Source organism: Somniosus microcephalus, unplaced genomic scaffold, assembly GCF_052327205.1.
Source record: "Somniosus microcephalus isolate GS21.2 unplaced genomic scaffold, FLI_Smic_1.0 unresolved_chr1, whole genome shotgun sequence".
Lineage (NCBI taxonomy): Eukaryota > Metazoa > Chordata > Chondrichthyes > Squaliformes > Somniosidae > Somniosus > Somniosus microcephalus.
The window spans coordinates 37,294,464-37,314,232 of NW_028225179.1; the positions used below are offsets into that span (position 1 = coordinate 37,294,464).

The window sequence follows — 19,769 nt, forward strand, 5'->3', positions numbered from 1 at the left end:
GATGCTACAGAATACCTTCCCCAGGTTACTGTTTACTCTCTCTGTCACTCTCTCTGTCTCACTCTCTCTCTCTGTCTCTCTCTCTCTGTCTCACTCTCTCTGTCTCTCTCTCTCTCTGTCTCTCTCTGTGTCTGCCCTTTTCGATCGCTAGGCTATGTTCGCTAAGTCTGTACCTTGTCAAGGTTCTTCTCAGTTTGTTATCCTTTACCATGGTCAGGTAATCAGCCATGTTGTATTGTCTGTTTAAGGCCAAGTAGCAATTGAGTTTGTTTTGGGTTTTTGTTGTTTCTGCCCAATATGACAGATATTTTTCCTTTTGCTTAGTGACGATTGTGTTGGGTCGAATTCTTTGTGTTACGCTGTCACTGTCCTGGGGCTCTCTCTGTCTCTCTCTGACTCACTCTCTCTCTGTCTCTCTGTCTCTCTCTCTGTCTCTCTCTGTCTCTCTGTTTCTCTCTCTCTCTCTGTCTCTCTCTCTGTCTCACTCTCTCTCTGTCTCTCACTCTCTGTCTCTCTCTCTGTCTCTCTCTGCCTCTCTCACTCTCTGTCTCACTCTCTCTCTGTCGCTCTCTCTCTCTGTCTCACTCTCTCTCTCTGTCTCAATCTCTCTCTCTGTCTCTCTCTCTCTCTCTGTCTCACTCTCTCTCTCTGTCTCTCTCTCTCTCTGTCTCACTCTCTGTCTCTCTCTCTCTCTCTGTCTCTCTCTCTGTCTCTCTCTGCCTCTCTCTTTGTCTCTCACTCGCTGTCTCACTCTCTGTCTCTCTGTCTCTCTCTCTCTCTGTCTCACTCTCTCTCTCTGTCTCACTCTCTCTCTGTCTCTCACTCTCTGTCTCTCTCTCTCTCTCTCTCTCTGCCTCTCTCTTTGTCTCTCACTCTCTGTCTCTCTCTCTCTCTGTCTCTCTCTCTCTCTGTCTCACTCTCTCTCTCTGTCCCAGCAGACTTTGAGTCGTCGGTCCAGCGGTTTGAGCCCCTGTTCCCGGGATGTGATGTCCCTCAGCGGATGATGCCGGTGTCTGCAGCCTCGCTGCCTCACCTCTCACTCAGCTCCCAGCCCCAGCCCGAGTCCCGGCTCCCAGGGAACGTCTCACTCACCCTGGAGAACAGCCAGCTCTGGAAAAAGTTCGCAGCGATCGGCACCGAGATGATCATCACCAAGTCCGGGAGGTAAGGAGGAAAACCCCCTCTCTTCTCTCCATCTCCCCCTCCCCCCACATTCCCATTCCCCTCCCTATAACCACACTCCACAAACCCCCCTTCCCCATTACCCATAGTACTGAGGGAGCGCCGCACTGTCGGGGGGGCAGTACTGAGGGAGCACCGCACTGTCAGAGGGTCAGTACTGAGGGAGCGCCGCACTGTCGGAGGGGCAGTACTGAGGGAGCGCTGCACTGTCGGGGGGGCAGTACTGAGGGAGCACCGCACTGTCGGAGGGGCAGTACTGAGGGAGCGCTGCACTGTCGGGGGGGCAGTACTGAGGGAGCACCGCACTGTCGGAGGGGCAGTACTGAGGGAGCGCCGCACTGTCGGAGGGGCAGTACTGAGGGAGCGCTGCACTGTCGGGGGGGCAGTACTGAGGGAGCGCCGCACTGTCGGAGGGGCAGTACTGAGGGAGCGCTGCACTGTCGGAGGGTCAGTACTGAGGGAGTGCTGCACTGTCGGAGGGGCAGTACTGAGGGAGTGCCGCACTGTCGGAGGGGCAGTACTGAGGGAGCGCCGCACTGTCGGAGGGGCAGTACTGAAGGAGTGCCGCACTGTCGGAGAGGCAGTACTGAGGGAGCGCCGCACTGTCGGAGGGGCGGTACTGAGGGAGCGCCGCACTGTCAGAGGGTCAGTACTGAGGGAGTGCCGCACTGTCGGAGGGGCAGCACTGAGGGAGCGCCGCACTGTCAGAGGGTCAGTACTGAGGGAGTGCCGCACTGTCGGAGGGGCAGTACTGAGGGAGTGCCGCACTGTCGGGGGGCAGTACTGAGGGAGCGCTGCACTGTCGGAGGGGCAGTACTGAGGGAGCGCCGCACTGTCGGAGTGGCAGTACTGAGGGAGCGCCGCACTGTCAGAGGGTCAGTACTGAGGGAGCGCTGCACTGTCAGAGGGTCAGTACTGAGGGAGCGCCGCACTGTCAGAGGGGCAGTACTGAGGGAGCGCCGCACTGTCGGAGGGGCAGTACTGAGGGAGCGCTGCACTGTCGGAGGGTCAGTACTGAGGGAGTGCCGCACTGTCGGAGGGGCAGTACTGAGGGAGCGCCGCACTGTCAGATCGGCAGTACTGAGGGAGCGCCACAATGTCGGAGGTGCAGTACTGAGTGAGCGCCGCACTGTCGGAGGGGCAGTACTGAGGGAGCGCCGCACTGTTGGAGGGGCAGTACTGAGGGAGCGCCGCACTGTCGGAGGGGCAGCACTGAGGGAGCGCTGTATTGATTTCTTTGTGGGTTCAATGACGAGACATTTATGAAAGAGAATGTCTTTTAATCTAAAGTCTGTTCAACTCTTTATACAGCTTTACAGGAGACATCATGCTAGTGATGCATCTAGAACGAAACTGAAACTAAACTGAACTGCCTTGCTTGTCTCTGTCACATGCCCTCTGCTGGTCAGGCACAAGCAATCAATACATGCAAACATACTGTTAAGGCATCATAATCGAACAGGCAAATACCATCTCTATTTGCTGATATCATTACATCTCCTTTTCTTAAAACAAAAGTATTTTACTTTTAACTAACAACATGTTTTCTTTGTATTAATCTGCATTTTAACTGTAACACTTAATGAACTTACATTATCATTATCATGATCAAGGTTTTTTAACCTTGCTTTGTGTGTTCACATGAAATATGTCAATACACTAGAGCTTGAAGAAAGAATAAGATAACATTACTTCCTTCTATAACAATAGTCCTTAAATTTGCTCAATGAGTCTCTCAGGAGGCTTCACGTGTCTTGAGGATTTTCTGATTGATTGTCCTTGAATCTGAGTTGTTGCCTCAGATGATTGGTTCTCAGCTGTGTGATCAGGTTGTTCAACAGTATCAGTCTCTTGACCTGCTGTGGCTGGTCCCATGAGAAGATCTCGACGATTTCTTCTCAGAACAGCACCCTCATCTGTCTGAATGGTGTATGATCTTGGTTGAACTTCACTCAGGACAGTTCCCTTCTGAGTCCATGTGTTTGTTTTGTCTTTGAACCTTACTTGGTCACCAGTGTGGAGTTCAGGTAGGTTTTGTGTTCCTCTGTCATAGTAGTACTTTTGCTTTTGTTTCTGTTGCTCTTTGAACTTCCTCACTTTCTCCCCCTCTTTTGTTTTCAGGAGGTTCTCCGGGATGGGTAGGTTTGACCTTAGCCGACGTCCCATCAGGAGTTGGGCTGGTGACATACCACACTCGAGCGGCGTTGTGCGGTATACAAGCATGCTCTGGTAGAAGTCAGTTCCACTGTCTTTTGCCTTGTACATCAGTCTTTTCACTGTCTGGACCGATTTTTCCACTAGACCATTGGACTGTGGAAAGTGAGGACTTGACGTTGTGTGGACAAAGTCCCACTCTTTGGCAAAGTGTCGGAAACTTGCATTGTAAAACTGGGGTCCGTTGTCTGTGGAGACCTCGCTTGCCACGCCATGTCTGGAGAATATGGCTTTCATACATGTTATCACAGCATCTGCAGTGGTGGTGTACAGTCTACAAACCTCTGGATACAGGGAGTAATAGTCTGTGACTACAAGATAGTCCTTCCCTTGACATACGAATAGGTCAGCGCCTACCTTCTGGTAAGGTCTGTCTGGAGCTGGGTGTGGCTTTAGTGGTTCTACCGGATTGCTTGCTTGATATTTCAGGCATATTGTGCAGTTTGACACCTCATTTGTCACATCTTGATTGATTCGTGGCCAGTACATCACCTCTCGTGCTCTTTTCTTACACTTCTCGATTCCCAGATGTCCTCCATGGATCTTTTTTAACATCTCTTTTCTCAGACTCTTTGAGATAACTATTTTACTTCCTTTGTAGATGATGTCTTCGACCACTGATAGTTCCGCCCTGCAGTTCCAGTACTCTGCCATGTCAGGTGAGCAGTCTTGCTTCATGTTGGGCCATCCATCCAAGATGCTTTTTCTCAGTCGTCTCATTGTTTCATCTTTGTTTGTCTCAGTCTTTATGAGCTCCATTTTTGCATCTGCTATGGGCAGTGCACTTGTGATCATGTCCACGTAGGCGTTCACTTTTTCATCCATTGTGGTGTTTGCGGGCTCACTTGGGTCAACAGCTCTGGACAACGTGTCTGCTGTATACATCAGTTTACCCGGTGTGTACACAACATTCAGTGTATAGCGTTGCAGCCTGATCATCATTCTTTGTATTCTAAGCGGACAGCTATTTAGTGGCTTTTGGAACAATGCAATCAAGGGCTTATGGTCAGTCTCTACACTGATTGCTTGTCCTGCCACAAACTGGTGAAATCTTTCACAGGCGTATGTGATGCTGAGCAGCTCCTTTTCTATTTGAGCATATCGCGTCTCCGCGTCTGTCATTGAGCGCGATGCATATGCAATAGGTTGCCAGTAGTCATATTGTTGCAGAAGAACGGCACCGAGCCCACTCTGTGATGCATCTGATGATATCTTGATGGGTCTCGCTGGGTCATAAAACCTCAGAACTGGTTCCTCTGTGAGCAGTTTCTTTAGATCACTCCATGACTTCTCATGCTCATGATTCCATTCCCATTCTATGTTCTTTTCAGTTAGTCTTCTCAGTGGCGCCATCTTTTCTGAGAGGTTGGATATGAATTTCCCCATGTAGTTGATCATTCCATTAAACCTCTGCACGTCCTTTTTGCATTGTGGCTTTGGCATATTCTCAATGGCGGACACCTTTCTGGGATCTGGTCTGATGCCCTCACTGCTAAGGATATCTCCCACGAATGTCAGTTCTGTCATCCCCGAGCTGGCATTTCTCTCTATTCAGCTTCAGGTTTGTTTTCCTTGTTGCTTCCAGCACTTTTTTCAGTCTCTCGTCATGCTCAGTTCTCTTGGTTCTCCATACTATGATGTCATCCACTGATGTATCAACTCCCTCCAGGTGCTCATAGATCATATGGATAGTTTTGTGATTGATATACCTATCAATTCCTCCAATAAAAGGCGAAGAGTTACGAAGGTGACTAAAGGTTTTTATTGACTAAATAACAGCCCACTCTCGTGGGTGATCCGATCCAAGCAGGAGGAATACCAGCCAGTCGCTCACCTTTATACCTGGCCTGGTGGGTGGAGCCAAGGCGGAGTCGGCAGTGGTCATCCCAGGTATAGCAGTGTGGCAAGAGGCGACCTCGTACCGTGATACAATAGTGGTCAGTGATACAGTTATAACGAACAGTGGTGAACAGTGCTAACGATAGTGAACGTGGTTTACCACATTCACCCCTTGTTTAGAATTAAGTCCGGCGGGGTGAAGTGTACTACCAATTCTGGTAGGTCAGTCTGTCCGGAGGCTTCGTAAGCCTCTCCGATCGCCGCAGCGGTGGTGTTGCCTTATCCGGTGCTGGTGCCTTATCCGGTGTTGATGCTGGTGTTTGCGTGGTCGGCGAGGGCTCGTGGGGTTCCGGCATGCCGTCTACCTGGACTGAGGTTGGGGGGGGTGGTGGCGGTGTTTCCGGATCGGCTGAGGGTGCGAGGTCTCGTAGGGAGACAGTGTCCTCCCGCCCGTCTGGGTACGCCACGTAGGCGTACTGGGGGTTGGCGTGCAGGAGGTTCACCCTCTCGACCAGGGGGTCCGTTTTATGGGTCCTCACGTGTTTCCGCAGCCAGACCGGCCCCGGGGCGGTCAGCCAGGTTGGTAGAGTGGTTCCCGTAGTCGACTTCCTGGGGAAAACGAACATTCGTTCATGGGGGGTGGTGTTAGTGGCCGTGCAAAGTAATGACCGGATGGAGTGCAGCGCTGTCGGGAGGACTTCTTGCCAGCGGGAGGTTGGGAGGCCCTTAGACTTTAAGGCTAAGAGGACGGCCTTCCATACCGTCGCGTTCTCTCTTTCCACCTGACCGTTACCTCTGGGGTTGTAGCTGGTGGTCCTGCTTGCTGCAATACCTCTCTCTAGGAGGAATTGCCGGAGTTCCTCGCTCATGAAGGAGGAGCCCCGGTCGCTGTGTATATAGTTCGGGAACCCGAACAAGGCGAAGAGGGCATTCAGGCACTTAATGACCGTGCTACTGGTCATGTCGGGGCAGGGGAAGGCAAAGGGGAAACGGGAGTACTCATCAACGATGTTGAGGAAGTACACATTACGGTCAGAGGACGGGAGGGGCCCCTTAAAGTCGATGCTCAGGCGCTCGAAGGGGCGGGTGGCCTTGATCAGGCTTGCTCGGTCCGGCCTATAGAAGTGCGGTTTGCACTCCGCACAGGTCTGGCAGTTCCTGGTCATGGTCCTGACCTCCTCGATGGAGTAGGTCAGGTTGCGGGCCTTAATGAAATGGTAGAGTCTGGTGACTCCGGGGTGGCAGAGCTGGTCGTGGAGGGTCTGAAGCCTATCGATATGCGCACTGGCGCATGTCATTCGTGAAAGGGCATCAGGGGATTCGTTCAGCTTGCCTGGCCGGTACAAGATCTCATAATCGTAGGTGGAGAGCTCGATTCTCCATCTCAAAATCTTGTCATTCTTGATTTTGCCCTTCAGCTTGTTATTAAACATGAAAGCCACCGAACGCTGGTCGGTGAGGAGGGTAAATCGTTTGCCTGCCAGGTAGTGCCTCCAGCGCCGTACTGCCTCCACGATCGCCTGGGCCTCTTTCTCGACCGACGAATGTCGGATCTCGGGGCCCTGTAGGGTCCTTGAGAAGAAGGCCACTGGCCTCCCCTCCTGGTTTAGGGTGGCGGCTAAGGCGAAGTCGGAGGCGTCGCTCTCCACCTGAAAGGGGATGGACTCGTCCACTGCGTGCATCGTGGCCTTGGCTATGTCTCCCTTAATGAGGGAGAAGGCCGCGCACGCCTCCTCCGTGAGGGGGAAGGAAGTGGCTTTCAGGAGGGGTCTGGCTTTGTCCGCGTAATTGGGTACCCATTGGGCATAGTAGGCGAAAAGCCCCAGGGTTCTCCTAAGTGCTTTAGGGCAGTGGGGGAGGGGTAGCTCCATGAGGGGGCGCATTCTTTCTGGGTCGGGGCCGATGATTCCGTTCTCCACTACGCAGCCGAGGATGGCAAGGCGCGTGGTGTTAAACACGCATTTCTCCTTATTGTAGGTGAGGTTCAGCCGTTGGGCCGTACGGAGGAATTTCTCCAGATTCGCGTCATGTTCCTGCTGGTCGCGGCCGCAGATAGTGACGTTATCTAGGTAGGGGAATGTAGCCTGCAGTTCGTTCTGGTCAACCATCTGGTCCATCTCCCTTTGGAAGACCGAGACCCCATTAGTGACACCGAAGGGGACCCTAAGGAAGTGGTATAGGCGCCCATTCGCCTCGAAGGCGGTATACTGGCGGTCCTCAGGGTGGATAGGGAGTTGGTGGTAGGCCGACTTCAGGTCGATGGTCGAGAATACTTTATACTGTGCAATCTGATTGACCATGTCAGATATGCGGGGGAGGGGGTATGCGTCCAGCTGGGTATATCTGTTTATGGTCTGGCTGTAGTCGATGACCAGGCGGTTTTTATCGCCGGTCTTTACGACTACGACCTGGGCACGCCAGGGGCTGCTGCTCCCCTCGATAATGCCCTCTTTCAGGAGGCGCCGCACCTCAGAGCTAATGAAGGCTCTGTCCCCGGCGCTATACCGCCTGCTTTTGGTAGCGACGGGTTTGCAGTCAGGGGTAAGGTTAGCAAACAGAGAGGGTGGCGGGACCTTGAGGGTGGAGAGGCTGCAGGTGTTACGCGGTGGGCGGTTTAACGTTTGCTGGTTGTTGACTGTGAGTGGGGGGAGGGGTCCACCGTATGCTAGGGTTACGCTTTGGAGGTGGGATTGGAAGTCCAGCCCTAGTAGGACGGCAGCGCAGAGATGGGGGAGGACGAGGAGTTTAAAGTTTTTATACTCCGTGCCCTTAACCGACAGGGTCACGACACAGTAGCCGCTGATGTCCGTGGCGTGGGACCTCGATGCCATCGAGATTCGGCTGCGCGTTGGTAGGACAGAGAGGGAGTAGTGGCTCACCGTGTCTGGGTGGATGAAGCTCTCCGTGCTTCCGCTGTCGAACAGGCAGGTCGTGGCGTGGCCGTTCACTTTGATGTCCATCATTGACTTGGACAGATGGTGCGGGCGGGCTTGGTCCAGGGTGACGGAAGCTAGTGTGTAGCTGAGCGAGTCGTTGTCATCTGCGGGCGAGGCGGTCGGGCGTGGTGAGTAAAATGGCGTCTCCCACGAGGTAGGGCCCCATGAGGCACTATTGGGGTCGGTTGCCTTAATCAAAGATGGCCGCCCCCATGACTCATGTGTGGGGATGCTGGCCTCAGTTGCCCTAAACAAAGATGGCCGCCCCATGACTCATGTGTGGGGATGCTGGCCTCAGTTGCCCTAAACGAAGATGGCCGCCCCCATAGTTCGCATGCGGCACTGCTGGCCTCTGAGGATCCGCTCCTGCAGGCCTTGGAGAAGTGGCCTTTCTTCAGGCAGGTTCTACATATGGAGTTCTTGGCTGGGCAGCGCGACCTCGGGTGCTTCTCCTGGCCACAAAAAAAACAGCCGGCGGCCCGATCGCGGATGCCCGATGTCGGGGCCGGTGCCGGGGGTGGCGGGGCCGGTCGGGTCCGGGACGCCGACGCAGAGGTAGGTCCCGGGGGCGGCGCTGGGAAGGGTGCTGTGGTAGGGGTCGGGCCCGAGTCCCAGGGTCGCGAGCAGTACCTGGTGAATGCTTCCTGATCTTGGTGGGCCACTTCCAGGGAGATAGCGAGGGCTTCAGCTTTTTCCATGCTGAGGTCTTTAGCTTCCAGCAGTCTTTGCCGTGAGTACTCGGACCGTAGGCCTTTCAGGAATGCGTCGCGGATATTATCTTCAGTATTTTCGGCTGCCGACACCGATTTAAAGTCACAGTTCCTGGCGAGTGCATATAGCGCCTGTGAGAATTCGGCTACTGATTCTCCTGGCTGTTGCGGCCGTGATCTTAGGAGGTGCCTAGCGTACATGTAGTTTACCGGGGTCCGGTACTTCTGTTTCAGCAGGTTGATGGCGGTCTCGTAGGTAGTCATGTCCTCGATGAGAGTGTATACTCTCGGGCTCAGTTGTGCCTGCAGGACACTTAGTTTGGATGCCTGAGGGACGCTGGATTCTCTCAGGTATGATTCGAAGCAGACCAGCCAGTGTTTAAAGTCTGCGGCTGAGTTTGCTGCTCGTGGGTTCAGGTCCAGGTACGGCGGTCTGAGGGCTCGCAGCCAAGCTGGCTGGTGTGGCTGTGCTCCTGGGAGCTGCGCTGGTGGCTCCTCCGCCGGTTGTGACTCGTTGTCGGACATCATTAAATTTAGTCAATAAAATTGATATACCTATCAATTCCTCCAATAAAAGGCGAAGAGTTACGAAGGTGACTAAAGGTTTTTATTGACTAAATAACAGCCCACTCTCGTGGGTGATCCGATCCAAGCAGGAGGAATACCAGCCAGTCGCTCACCTTTATACCTGGCCTGGTGGGTGGAGCCAAGGCGGAGTCGGCAGTGGTCATCCCAGGTATAGCAGTGTGGCAAGAGGCGACCTCGTACCGTGATACAATAGTGGTCAGTGATACAGTTATAACGAACAGTGGTGAACAGTGCTAACGATAGTGAACGTGGTTTACCACAGTGATACACTCCAGGAGCTGAGGCAATGCCAAATGGTAACCTTAGGAATCTGTATCTGCCAAATGGACTGTTGAACGTGCACAGTCTTGAACTTGCTTCGTCCAATTTCATCTGCCAAAATCCTGATGATGTATCTAACTTGCTGAAATACTTTGCATTTGCAAACTGTGCCATGATTTCCTCACGTGTAGGAAGCTTGAAGTGCTCTCTCTTTATTGCTCTGTTTAGGTCTCTTGGATCCAGGCAAATTCTGAGCTTTCCATTCTTTTTGTCCACTACGACGAGGGAACTCACCCACTCAGTTGGCTCATCTATCTTCTGAATCACGTTCAGGCTTTCCATCCTGTCCAACTCTGCCTTCAGTTGCTTTTGAAGAGCAAACAGGACTTTTCTGCATGGATGTATGACCGGTGTCATACTTTTATCTACTCTGATCGTGTGTTCTCCTGGAATGCAGCCTAGACCCTTAAATAGGTCGTTGTACTCTTTCATGAGTTCATCATAGACTGTCTCTCCTTCGCTTTCCACAGCGAGGACTCTCTTTACCAGGTTCAGTCTCTCACAGGCTTTTAAACCTAGTATGGCTTGCACATCCTTGGGCACCACGATTAATGCTAGCGTGTGCTCTCTGTCCTTGTGTGTTACTTTGACAATGCATCTTCCTTTCACTGGTATATCAGTACCTGAGTATCCTGTCACTTTCACTTTTATTCCATGTATCTTTGGTCTGGGTCTAATTTTCTTAAAATCAGTCTCTGATATCACATTAACTTGTGCTCCAGTATCCAATTTAAATGGAATATGTATGTCATTCACTTTTAGTGTCAACATCCAGTCTCTTTCTTCTTTTTTGTTTTCAGACACAACATCTGCATTGAACTCCTCTATGTCGCTTTCATCTACTGCATGGACCTTGCTTTGTTGCATTTGGTTCTTACAGCAACGGGCATAATGGTTGTTCTTGTTGCAACTATTGCATGTTTTACCATATGCTGGACACCTTCTTGGTGGATGCTGTGTACCGCATCGACTACATGACTTTCGATTGTCCCTTTCATTTTCGTTCGCTGGCCATGCCTCTTTTTTCACATTGACGCTCTTTTTGTTAAACGGTTTGTGTCCGTTCTTACTCACTGCATCCACGTTGCAGCTACTGTCACTGAACAGCTCCTTTGCCTGCAACTTCACAGTCTCTGTAGCCCTACATAGTGCTATGGCTTTTCCCAGGTCTAGATTTTGCTCTCTTAGCAGTCTTTCCCTTAGACCATTATCTGGAATACCACACACCAGTCTGTCTTTTATCAGCGAGTCTGTCAGTCCCCCAAATTCACACGATTTGCTTCTGTTTCTCAGTTCAGTCACATACTGATCAATAGTCTCACCCGTTTTCTGTACACATGTGAAAAATCTGTGCCTCTCAAATGTCACGTTACGTTTAGGTATGCAGTAGGCCTCAAACTGTTCCATTATTTTATCTAGCTTCATTTTGTCTCCATCAGCAGCGAATGTGAAGTTATTATACACCTCTAGCGCTTCATCACCCACGACATGTAAGAACAGTGACGATTTCTTTTTATTACTTTTCTCGTCAGCTCCGATTGCCGCTAAATACAACTCTAAACGTTGTTTGAATCTTCTCCAATTTTCAGCCACATTACCTGTCAACTGAAGTGTCGCCGGTGGGAGTAAACCTTCCATTTTTCACTTCGTTAGCTATTCTCTAATGGTAAGTAACGATGTTCTCTTTTGGCTTGCTAATCTGTGGAGAGCTGATTTAACTTCAGATTTTTCCTCTTCATCTCTTTCAATCACTTCTGACACCATGTATTGATTTCTTTGTGGGTTGAATGACGAGACATTTATGAAAGAGAATGACTTTTAATCTAAAGTCTGTTCAACTCTTTATACAGCATTTACAGGAGACATCATGCTAGTGATGCATCTAGAACGAAACTGAAACTAAACTGAACTGCCTTGCTTGTCCCTGTCACATGCCCTCTGCTGGTCAGGCACAAGCAATCAATACATGCAAACATGCTGTTAAGGCATCATAATCGAACAGGCAAATGCCATCTCTATTTGCTGATATCATTACAAGCGCCGGAGTGTCGGAGGGCCAGTACTGAGGGAGCGCTGCACTGTCGGAGGGGTGGTACTGAGGGAGCGCCGCACTGTCGGAGGGGCGGTACTGAGGGTGCGCTGCACTGTCGGAGGGGCAGTACTGAGGGAGCGCCGCACTGTCGGAGGGGCAGTACTGTGGGAGCGCCGCACTGTCAGATGGGCAGTACTGAGGGAGCGCCGCACTGTCAGAGGGGCAGTATTGAGGGAGTGCCGCACTGTCAGAGGGGCAGTACTGAGGGAGCGCCGCACTGTCGGAAGGGCAGTACTGAGGGAGCGCCGCACTGTCAGAGGGGCAGTACTGAGGGAGCGCCGCACTGTCAGAGGGGCAGTACTGAGGGAGCGCCGCACTGTCGGAGGGGCAGTACTGATGGAGCTCCGCACTGTCGGAGGGGCAGTACTGAGGGAGCGCCGCACTGTCGGAGGGGCAGAACTGAGGGAGCGCCGCACTGTCAGAGGGGCAGTACTGAGGGAATGCCGCACTGTCGGAGGGGCAGTACTGAGGGACTGCTGCACTGTCGGAGGTGCCATCTTTCGGATGAGATGTTAAACCCAGGCCACCTCTGCCCTCTCAGCTGGACGTAAAAGATCCCACGGCCACTATTGGAAGTGTAGCAGGTGGGAGTCAAAACGCTGTAGAGTAGCAAATCTTTCTATTATTAAAACCTATCTCCTAATATTACCTTCTGTCAGTTCAGTTCAGTTCAGTTCAAATGCTTTATTGGCATGAAAGTTTACAGAGAACCATATTGCCAAAGCTTACATAGCAAAAAGGTACAGTTTTCCAACATTCTGTAGGTGTCAATCGATTTGACATTTGTTGGGTACATACAATATTACTTTTAAACAATATTAATTTTAAACAGTCTTTCTACTTCATTTGGTACGTTCAATATTAATTTTAAACAGTCTTACTTTTAAACAGTCCTCAGGTTGTGACATGTTGTTACATATTTGGCCCCAAGGTATGGTCTGTCTCCTTCTCCTAGGACTAATCTCAATTTTGACAGATCATCCAATTCCTTGAAATCTGGGGTTGTTTGGCTTAGCTTGTTGAATAATATGTTTCTTGATGTGTTGAATTTTTCGCATTTTAGGAGGAAATGCATTTCTGTTTCAACCTCGCCAGCCAGACATTGATCGCATATTCTATTCTCTCTAGGCTGCCAGGATTTCTTGTATCTGCCTTTTTCAATTTCCAGTTGGTGGTCGCTTAGTCTGTACCTGGTGAGGGTCTGTCTCTGTTTTGTGTCTCTGATGGTCGTGAGGTAGTCTGCCAGTTTATATTCTCTTTTTAGGGCCCGGTAACATTCTAATCTGCTTTGGCTTTCGGTTATTTTGTTCCAATGTTCCAGGTAGGTTTCTTTGCATTTTTTAATGATTTGGTTCACTCGGATTGGTGTTTGGACGGCTGTGTTGGTCTGGGGCTGGTCAGGGTCCGGCTGAGTACTTAGTTTCAGTAGCAGCTGACTCAGGGGACTCTTTTCTGGGTTTAGCTCTTGGGTCTGAAAGGCTTTGAAATGAAGGGTGTCTGGGGAGCTAGATTTGAGGTGATTTAGGAAGTTTAGTGCTCGTTTTTGGATGTTTATTATCAGTGGGTATCTGCCTAGTTCGGCTCTGCATGCATTTGTTGGCGTTTTTCTTTGGGTGCGAAGGATGCTTCGGCAGAATTCTGCATGTAGGGCTTCTATTGTGTGTTTTTCCCATTTAGTGTAGCTTTGGTGATTTAGCGGGCCCCATACTTCACTACCGTACAGTGCAATGGGCAGGATTATGCTGTCAAATATTTTGAGCCAGATTTTGATTGGGATTTGGATGTTGAAGAATTTTCTTTTTATTGCATATAGGGCTCTTCGTGCTTTTTCTTTTAGTGCATTCACTGCTATGCTGAAGCTCCCTGATGCTGTAATAGTTAGACCAAGGTAGGTGTAGCTCATAGTGTGTCCTATAGCGGTATCACTGAGGGTAAACTGGTATTTGTTTTCCTGACATCTGGGCCTTTTTTGAAAAATCATGATGTTGGTTTTCTTTAGATTTACTGTGTCTCTGTCTCTATCTCTCTTTATCTCTCTCTGTCTCTCGCTCTGTCTCTCTCTCTCTTTATCTCTCTCTGTCTCTCGCTCTGTCTCTCTCTCTTTATCTCTCTCTGTCTCTCTCTGTCTCTCTGTCTCTCTCTCTCTCTCCGTCTCTCTCTGTCTCTGTGTCTCTGTCTCTCTCTCTGTCTGTCTCTCTCTCTGTCTCTCTCTCTCTCTGTCTCTCTCTCTCTCTGTCTCTCTCTCTCTGTCTCTCGCTCTCTGTCTCTGTGAAGCACCTTGGGCTGTATTTACTGGGTTTGCGGTTCGATGTAAACGGGAGTTGCTGTTACTGTTTCCAGGCGGATGTTTCCTGCGTGTCAGGTCTGTGTGTCGGGACTCGGACCAGACTCCAAGTACCTGATGCTGATCGACTTTGTGCCTGTGGACTCCAGTCGGTACAAGTGGCAGAATCAGCAGTGGGAGGCGTGTGGTAAAGCAGAGCCCCACCTCCCGGACCGAGTCTACATCCACCCGGACTCGCCGGCTCCCGGAGCACACTGGATGCGACAACCCATCTCCTTCCACAAGCTAAAGCTCACCAACAACACCCTGGACCAGCACGGACACGTGAGTGGGACCTCGTCCCGTCCGCGACCGCGTCCCCGTCCCCGTCTCCGTCTCCGTCCCCGTCCCCGTCCACGTCTCCATCTCCGTCCGTGTCCCCGTCCCCGTCCCCGTCCCCGTCCCCTTCCGCGACCGCGTCCCCGTCCCCGTCTCCGTCTCCGTCCACGTCCACGTCCCCGTCCCCTTCCCCGTCTCCGTCCCCGTCCCCGTCCCCTTCCCCGTCCCCGTCCCCGTCCCCGTCCATGTCTCCATCTCCATCCGTGTCCCCGTCCCCGTCCCCGTCCCCGTCCGCGACCGCGTCCCCGTCCCCGTCCCCGTCTCCGTCCCCGTCCCCGTCCCCGTCCGCGACCGCGTCCCCGTCCCCGTCTCCGTCTCCGTCCCCGTCCCCGTCCACGTCTCCATCTCCATCCGTGTCCCCGTCCCCGTCCCCGTCCCCGTCCGCGTCCCCGTCTCCGTCCACGTCCACGTCCACGTCCACGTCCCCGTCTCCTTCCCCGTCCCCGTCCCCGTCCCCGTCCGCGACCGCGTCCCCGTCCCCGTCTCCGTCTCCGTCCCCGTCCCCGTCTCCGTCCACGTCCACGTCCCCGTCTCCTTCCCCATCTCCGTCCCCGTCCCCGTCTCCTTCCCCGTCTCCGTCCCCGTCCCCATCCCCGTCCACGTCCACGTCTCCATCTCCGTCCGTGTCCCCGTCCCCGTCTCCGTCTCCGTCCCCGTCCCCGTCCACATCTCCGTCCGTGTCCCCGTCCCCGTCCCCGTCCCCGTCCGCGACCGCGTCCCCGTCCCCGTCTCCGTCCCCGTCCCCGTCCCCGTCCGCGACCGCGTCCCCGTCTCCGTCTCCGTCTCCGTCCACGTCCCCGTCCCCGTCTCCTTCCCCGTCCCCGTCTCCTTCCCCGTCCCCGTCCCCGTCCCCGTCCCCGTCCCCGCCCCCGTCCCCGTCCCCTTCCCCGTCCCCGTCTCCTTCCCCGTCCCCGTCTCCTTCCCCGTCCCCTTCCCCGTCCCCGTCTCCTTCCCCGTCCCCGTCTCCTTCCCCGTCCCCGTCCCCGTCCCCTTCCCCGTCCCCGTCCCCGTCCCCTTCCCCGTCCCCGTCTCCGTCCCCGTCTCCGTCTCCGCCCCCGTCCCCGTCCCCGTCCCCTTCCCCGTCCCCGTCTCCGTCCCCGTCTCCGTCTCCGTCCCCGTCTCCCCGTCCCCGTCTCCGTCTCCGTCTCCTTCCCCGTCCCCGTCCCCGTCCCCGTCCCCTTCCCCGTCCCCGTCTCCGTCTCCGTCCCCGTCTCCGTCTCCGTCCCCGTCTCCGTCCCCGTCCCCGTCTCCCCGTCCCCGTCTCCGTCTCCGTCTCCGTCCACTTCCCCGTCCCCGTCTCCTTCTCCGTCCCCGTCTCCGTCTCCGTCCCCGTCTCCGTCTCCGTCCCCGTCTCCGTCCCCGTCTCCCCGTCCCCGTCTCCGTCTCCTTCCCCGTCTCCGTCCCCGTCTCCTTCCCCTTCCCCGTCCCCTTCCCCTTCCCCGTCCCCGTCTCCGTCCCCGTCTCCGTCTCCGTCTCCGTCCCCGTCTCCGTCCCCGTCCCCGTCCCCGTCCCCGTCTCCGTCCCCGTCTCCCCGTCCCCGTCCCCGTCCCCGTCCCCTTCCCCGTCCCCGTCTCCGTCCCCGTCTCCGTCTCCATCCCCGTCTCCGTCTCCTTCCCCGTCTCCGTCCCCGTCTCCTTCCCCTTCCCCGTCCCCGTCTCCGTCCCCGTCTCCGTCTCCGTCCCCGTCCCCGTCCCCGTCCCCGTCTCCGTCCCCGTCTCCCCGTCCCCGTCCCCGTCCCCGTCTCCGTCCCCGTCTCCTTCCCCGTCCCCGTCCCCGTCCCCTTCCCCGTCCCCGTCCCCTTCCCCGTCCCCGTCTCCGTCCCCGTCTCCGTCCCCGTCTCCGTCTCCGTCCCCGTCTCCGTCCCCGTCCCCGTCTCCGTCCCCGTCTCCCCGTCCCCGTCTCCGTCTCCGTCCCCGTCCCCGTCCCCGTCTCCTTCCCCGTCCCCGTCTCCTTCTCCGTCTCCGTCTCCGTCTCCGTCCCCGTCTCCCCGTCCCCGTCTCCTTCCCCGTCCCCGTCTCCTTCCCCTTCCCCGTCCCCGTCCCCGTCTCCGTCTCCGTCCCCGTCTCCGTCTCCGTCTCCGTCCCCGTCTCCGTCCCCGTCCCCGTCTCCGTCCCCGTCTCCCCGTCCCCGTCTCCGTCTCCTTCCCCGTCCCCGTCTCCTTCCCCTTCCCCGTCCCCGTCCCCGTCTCCGTCTCCGTCCCCGTCTCCGTCTCCGTCTCCGTCCCCGTCTCCGTCCCCGTCCCCGTCTCCGTCCCCGTCTCCGTCCCCGTCCCCGTCTCCTTCTCCGTCCCCGTCTCCCCGTCCCCGTCCCCGTCTCCTTCTCCGTCCCCGTCTCCCCGTCCCCGTCCCCGTCTCCTTCTCCGTCCCCGTCTCCCCGTCCCCGTCTCCGTCTCCTTCCCCGTCCCCGTCTCCTTCCCCTTCCCCGTCCCCGTCTCCGTCCCCGTCTCCGTCCCCGTCTCCGTCTCCGTCCCCGTCTCCGTCCCCGTCCCCGTCTCCGTCCCCGTCTCCGTCCCCGTCCCCGTCCCCGTCCCCGTCTCCTTCCCCTTCCCCGTCCCCGTCTCCGTCCCCGTCTCCGTCTCCGTCCCCGTCTCCGTCTCCTTCCCCGTCTCCGTCCCCGTCTCCTTCCCCGTCCCCGTCCCCGTCTCCTTCCCCTTCCCCGTCCCCGTCTCCGTCCCCGTCTCCGTCTCCGTCCCCGTCTCCGTCTCCGTCCCCGTCTCCGTCCCCGTCCCCGTCTCCGTCCCCGTCTCCCCGTCCCCGTCTCCGTCCCCGTCCCCGTCTCCGTCTCCGTCCCCGTCTCCGTCTCCGTCCCCGTCTCCGTCCCCGTCTCCCCGTCCCCGTCTCCTTCCCCGTCTCCGTCTCCGTCCCCGTCTCCTTCCCCGTCTCCGTCCCCGTCCCCGTCTCCTTCCCCGTCTCCGTCTCCGTCCCCGTCTCCTTCCCCGTCTCCGTCCCCGTCCCCGTCTCCTTCCCCGTCTCCGTCTCCCCGTCTCCGTCCCCGTCTCCGTCCCCGTCCCCGTCCCCGTCTCCGTCTCCTTCCCCGTCTCCGTCCCCGTCTCCGTCTCCTTCCCCGTCTCCGTCCCCGTCCCCGTCTCCTTCCCCGTCTCCGTCCCCGTCTCCGTCCCCGTCCCCGTCTCCGTCCCCGTCTCCCCGTCCCCGTCCCCGTCTCCGTCTCCTTCCCCGTCTCCGTCTCCTTCCCCGTCTCCGTCCCCGTCTCCGTCCCCGTCCCCGTCTCCGTCCCCGTCTCCCCGTCCCCGTCCCCGTCTCCGTCTCCGTCCCCGTCCCCGTCTCCGTCCCCGTCTCCGTCCCCGTCTCCGTCCCCGTCTCCGTCTCCGTCCCCGTCTCCGTCTCCGTCCCCGTCCCCGTCTCCGTCCCCGTCCCCGTCCCCGTCTCCGTCTCCGTCCCCGTCTCCGTCTCCGTCCCCGCCCCCGTCCCCGTCTCCTTCCCCTTCCCCGTCCCCGTCTCCGTCCCCGTCTCCGTCTCCGTCCCCGTCTCCGTCTCCTTCCCCGTCTCCGTCCCCGTCTCCGTCCCCGTCTCCGTCTCCGTCCCCGTCTCCGTCCCCGTCCCCGTCTCCGTCCCCGTCTCCCCGTCCCCGTCTCCGTCCCCGTCCCCGTCCCCGTCTCCGTCCCCGTCTCCGTCTCCGTCTCCGTCCCCGTCTCCGTCCCCGTCTCCCCGTCCCCGTCTCCGTCCCCGTCTCCTTCCCCGTCTCCGTCCCCGTCCCCGTCTCCGTCCCCGTCTCCGTCCCCGTCCCCGTCTCCGTCTCCGTCCCCGTCCCCGTCTCCGTCCCCGTCTCCGTCCCCGCCCCCGTCCCCGTCTCCGTCCCCGCCCCCGTCTCCGTCTCCGCCCCCGTCTCCGTCCCCGTCTCCGTCTCCGTCCCCGTCTCCGTCTCCGTCCCCGTCTCCGTCCCCGTCTCCGTCTCCGTCTCCGTCTCCGTCCCCGTCTCCGTCTCCGCCCCCGTCTCCGTCCCCGTCCCCGTCTCCGTCCCCGTCTCCGTCTCCGTCCCCGTCTCCGTCTCCGTCCCCGTCTCCGTCTCCGCCCCCGTCTCCGTCCCCGTCCCCGTCTCCGTCCCCGTCTCCGTCTCCGCCCCCATCTCCGTCCCCGTCCCCGTCTCCGTCTCCGTCCCCGTCTCCGTCTCCGCCCCCGTCTCCGTCCCCGTCCCCGTCTCCGTCCCCGTCTCCGTCTCCGCCCCCATCCCCGTCCCCGTCCCCGTCTCCGTCTCCGCCCCCGTCTCCGTCCCCGTCCCCGTCTCCGTCCCCGTCTCCGTCTCCGCCCCCATCTCCGTCCCCGTCCCCGTCTCCGTCTCCGTCCCCGTCTCCGTCCCCGTCTCCGTCCCCGTCCCCGTCTCCGTCTCCGTCCCCGTCTCCGTCCCCGTCTCCGTCCCCGTCCCCGTCCCCGTCTCCTTCCCCGTCTCCGTCTCCGTCCCCGTCTCCTTCCCCGTCTCCGTCCCCGTCCCCGTCTCCTTCCCCGTCCCCGTCTCCGTCTCCTTCCCCGTCCCCGTCCCCGTCTCCGTCCCCGTCTCCGTCCCCGTCCCCGTCTCCCCGTCCCCGTCTCCCCGTCCCCGTCCCCGTCTCCTTCCCCGTCCCCGTCTCCGTCCCCGCCCCCGTCTCCGTCTCCGCCCCCGTCTCCGTCCCCGTCTCCGTCTCCGTCCCCGTCTCCGTCCCCGTCCCCGTCTCCGTCCCCGTCCCCGTCTCCCCGTCTCCGTCTCCGTGTCTCCGTCCCCGTCTCCGTCTCCGTCTCCGTCCCCGTCCCCGTCTCCGTCTCCGTCTCCTTCCCCGTCTCCGTCTCCGTCTCCCCGTCCCCGTCCCCGTCTCCGTCTCCTTCCCCGTCTCCGTCTCCGTCTCCCCGTCCCCGTCCCCGTCTCCTTCCCCGTCCCCGTCCCCGTCTCCGTCTCCGTCTCCCCGTCTCCGTCTCCGTCTCCGTCCCCGTCCCCGTCTCCGTCTCCGTCTCCCCGTCCCCGTCTCCGTCTCCTTCCCCGTCTCCGTCTCCGTCTCCGTCCCCGTCTCCGTCCCCGTCCCCGTCTCCCCGTCCCCGTCTCCGTCTCCTTCCCCGTCTCCGTCTCCGTCCCCGTCCCCGTCCCCGTCTCCCCGTCCCCGTCTCCGTCTCCGTCCCCGTCCCCGTCTCCCCGTCCCCGTCTCCGTCTCCGTCTCCGTCTCCGTCCCCGTCCCCGTCTCCGTCCCCGTCTCCGTCTCCGTCTCCGTCCCCGTCCCCGTCTCCGTCCCCGTCTCCGTCTCC

The 19,769-nt window shown here is 57.3% G+C and overlaps 1 protein-coding gene across 1 annotated transcript in view; it reads left to right on the plus strand.

Annotated features, from left to right (window-relative positions):
* Positions 1-943: 943 nt before the first annotated feature.
* The window catches only part of LOC147094630 (T-box transcription factor TBX6-like), a 46,668-nt gene continuing 27,842 nt past the window's right edge, over positions 944-19,769 (plus strand). The window contains exons 1-2 of the mRNA XM_085974235.1: positions 944-1,164; positions 14,223-14,490. Of these exons, the coding sequence (XP_085830361.1) occupies positions 1,001-1,164; positions 14,223-14,490 (432 nt within the window). The 5' untranslated portion in view covers positions 944-1,000. The remainder of the gene's footprint in view (positions 1,165-14,222; positions 14,491-19,769) is intronic.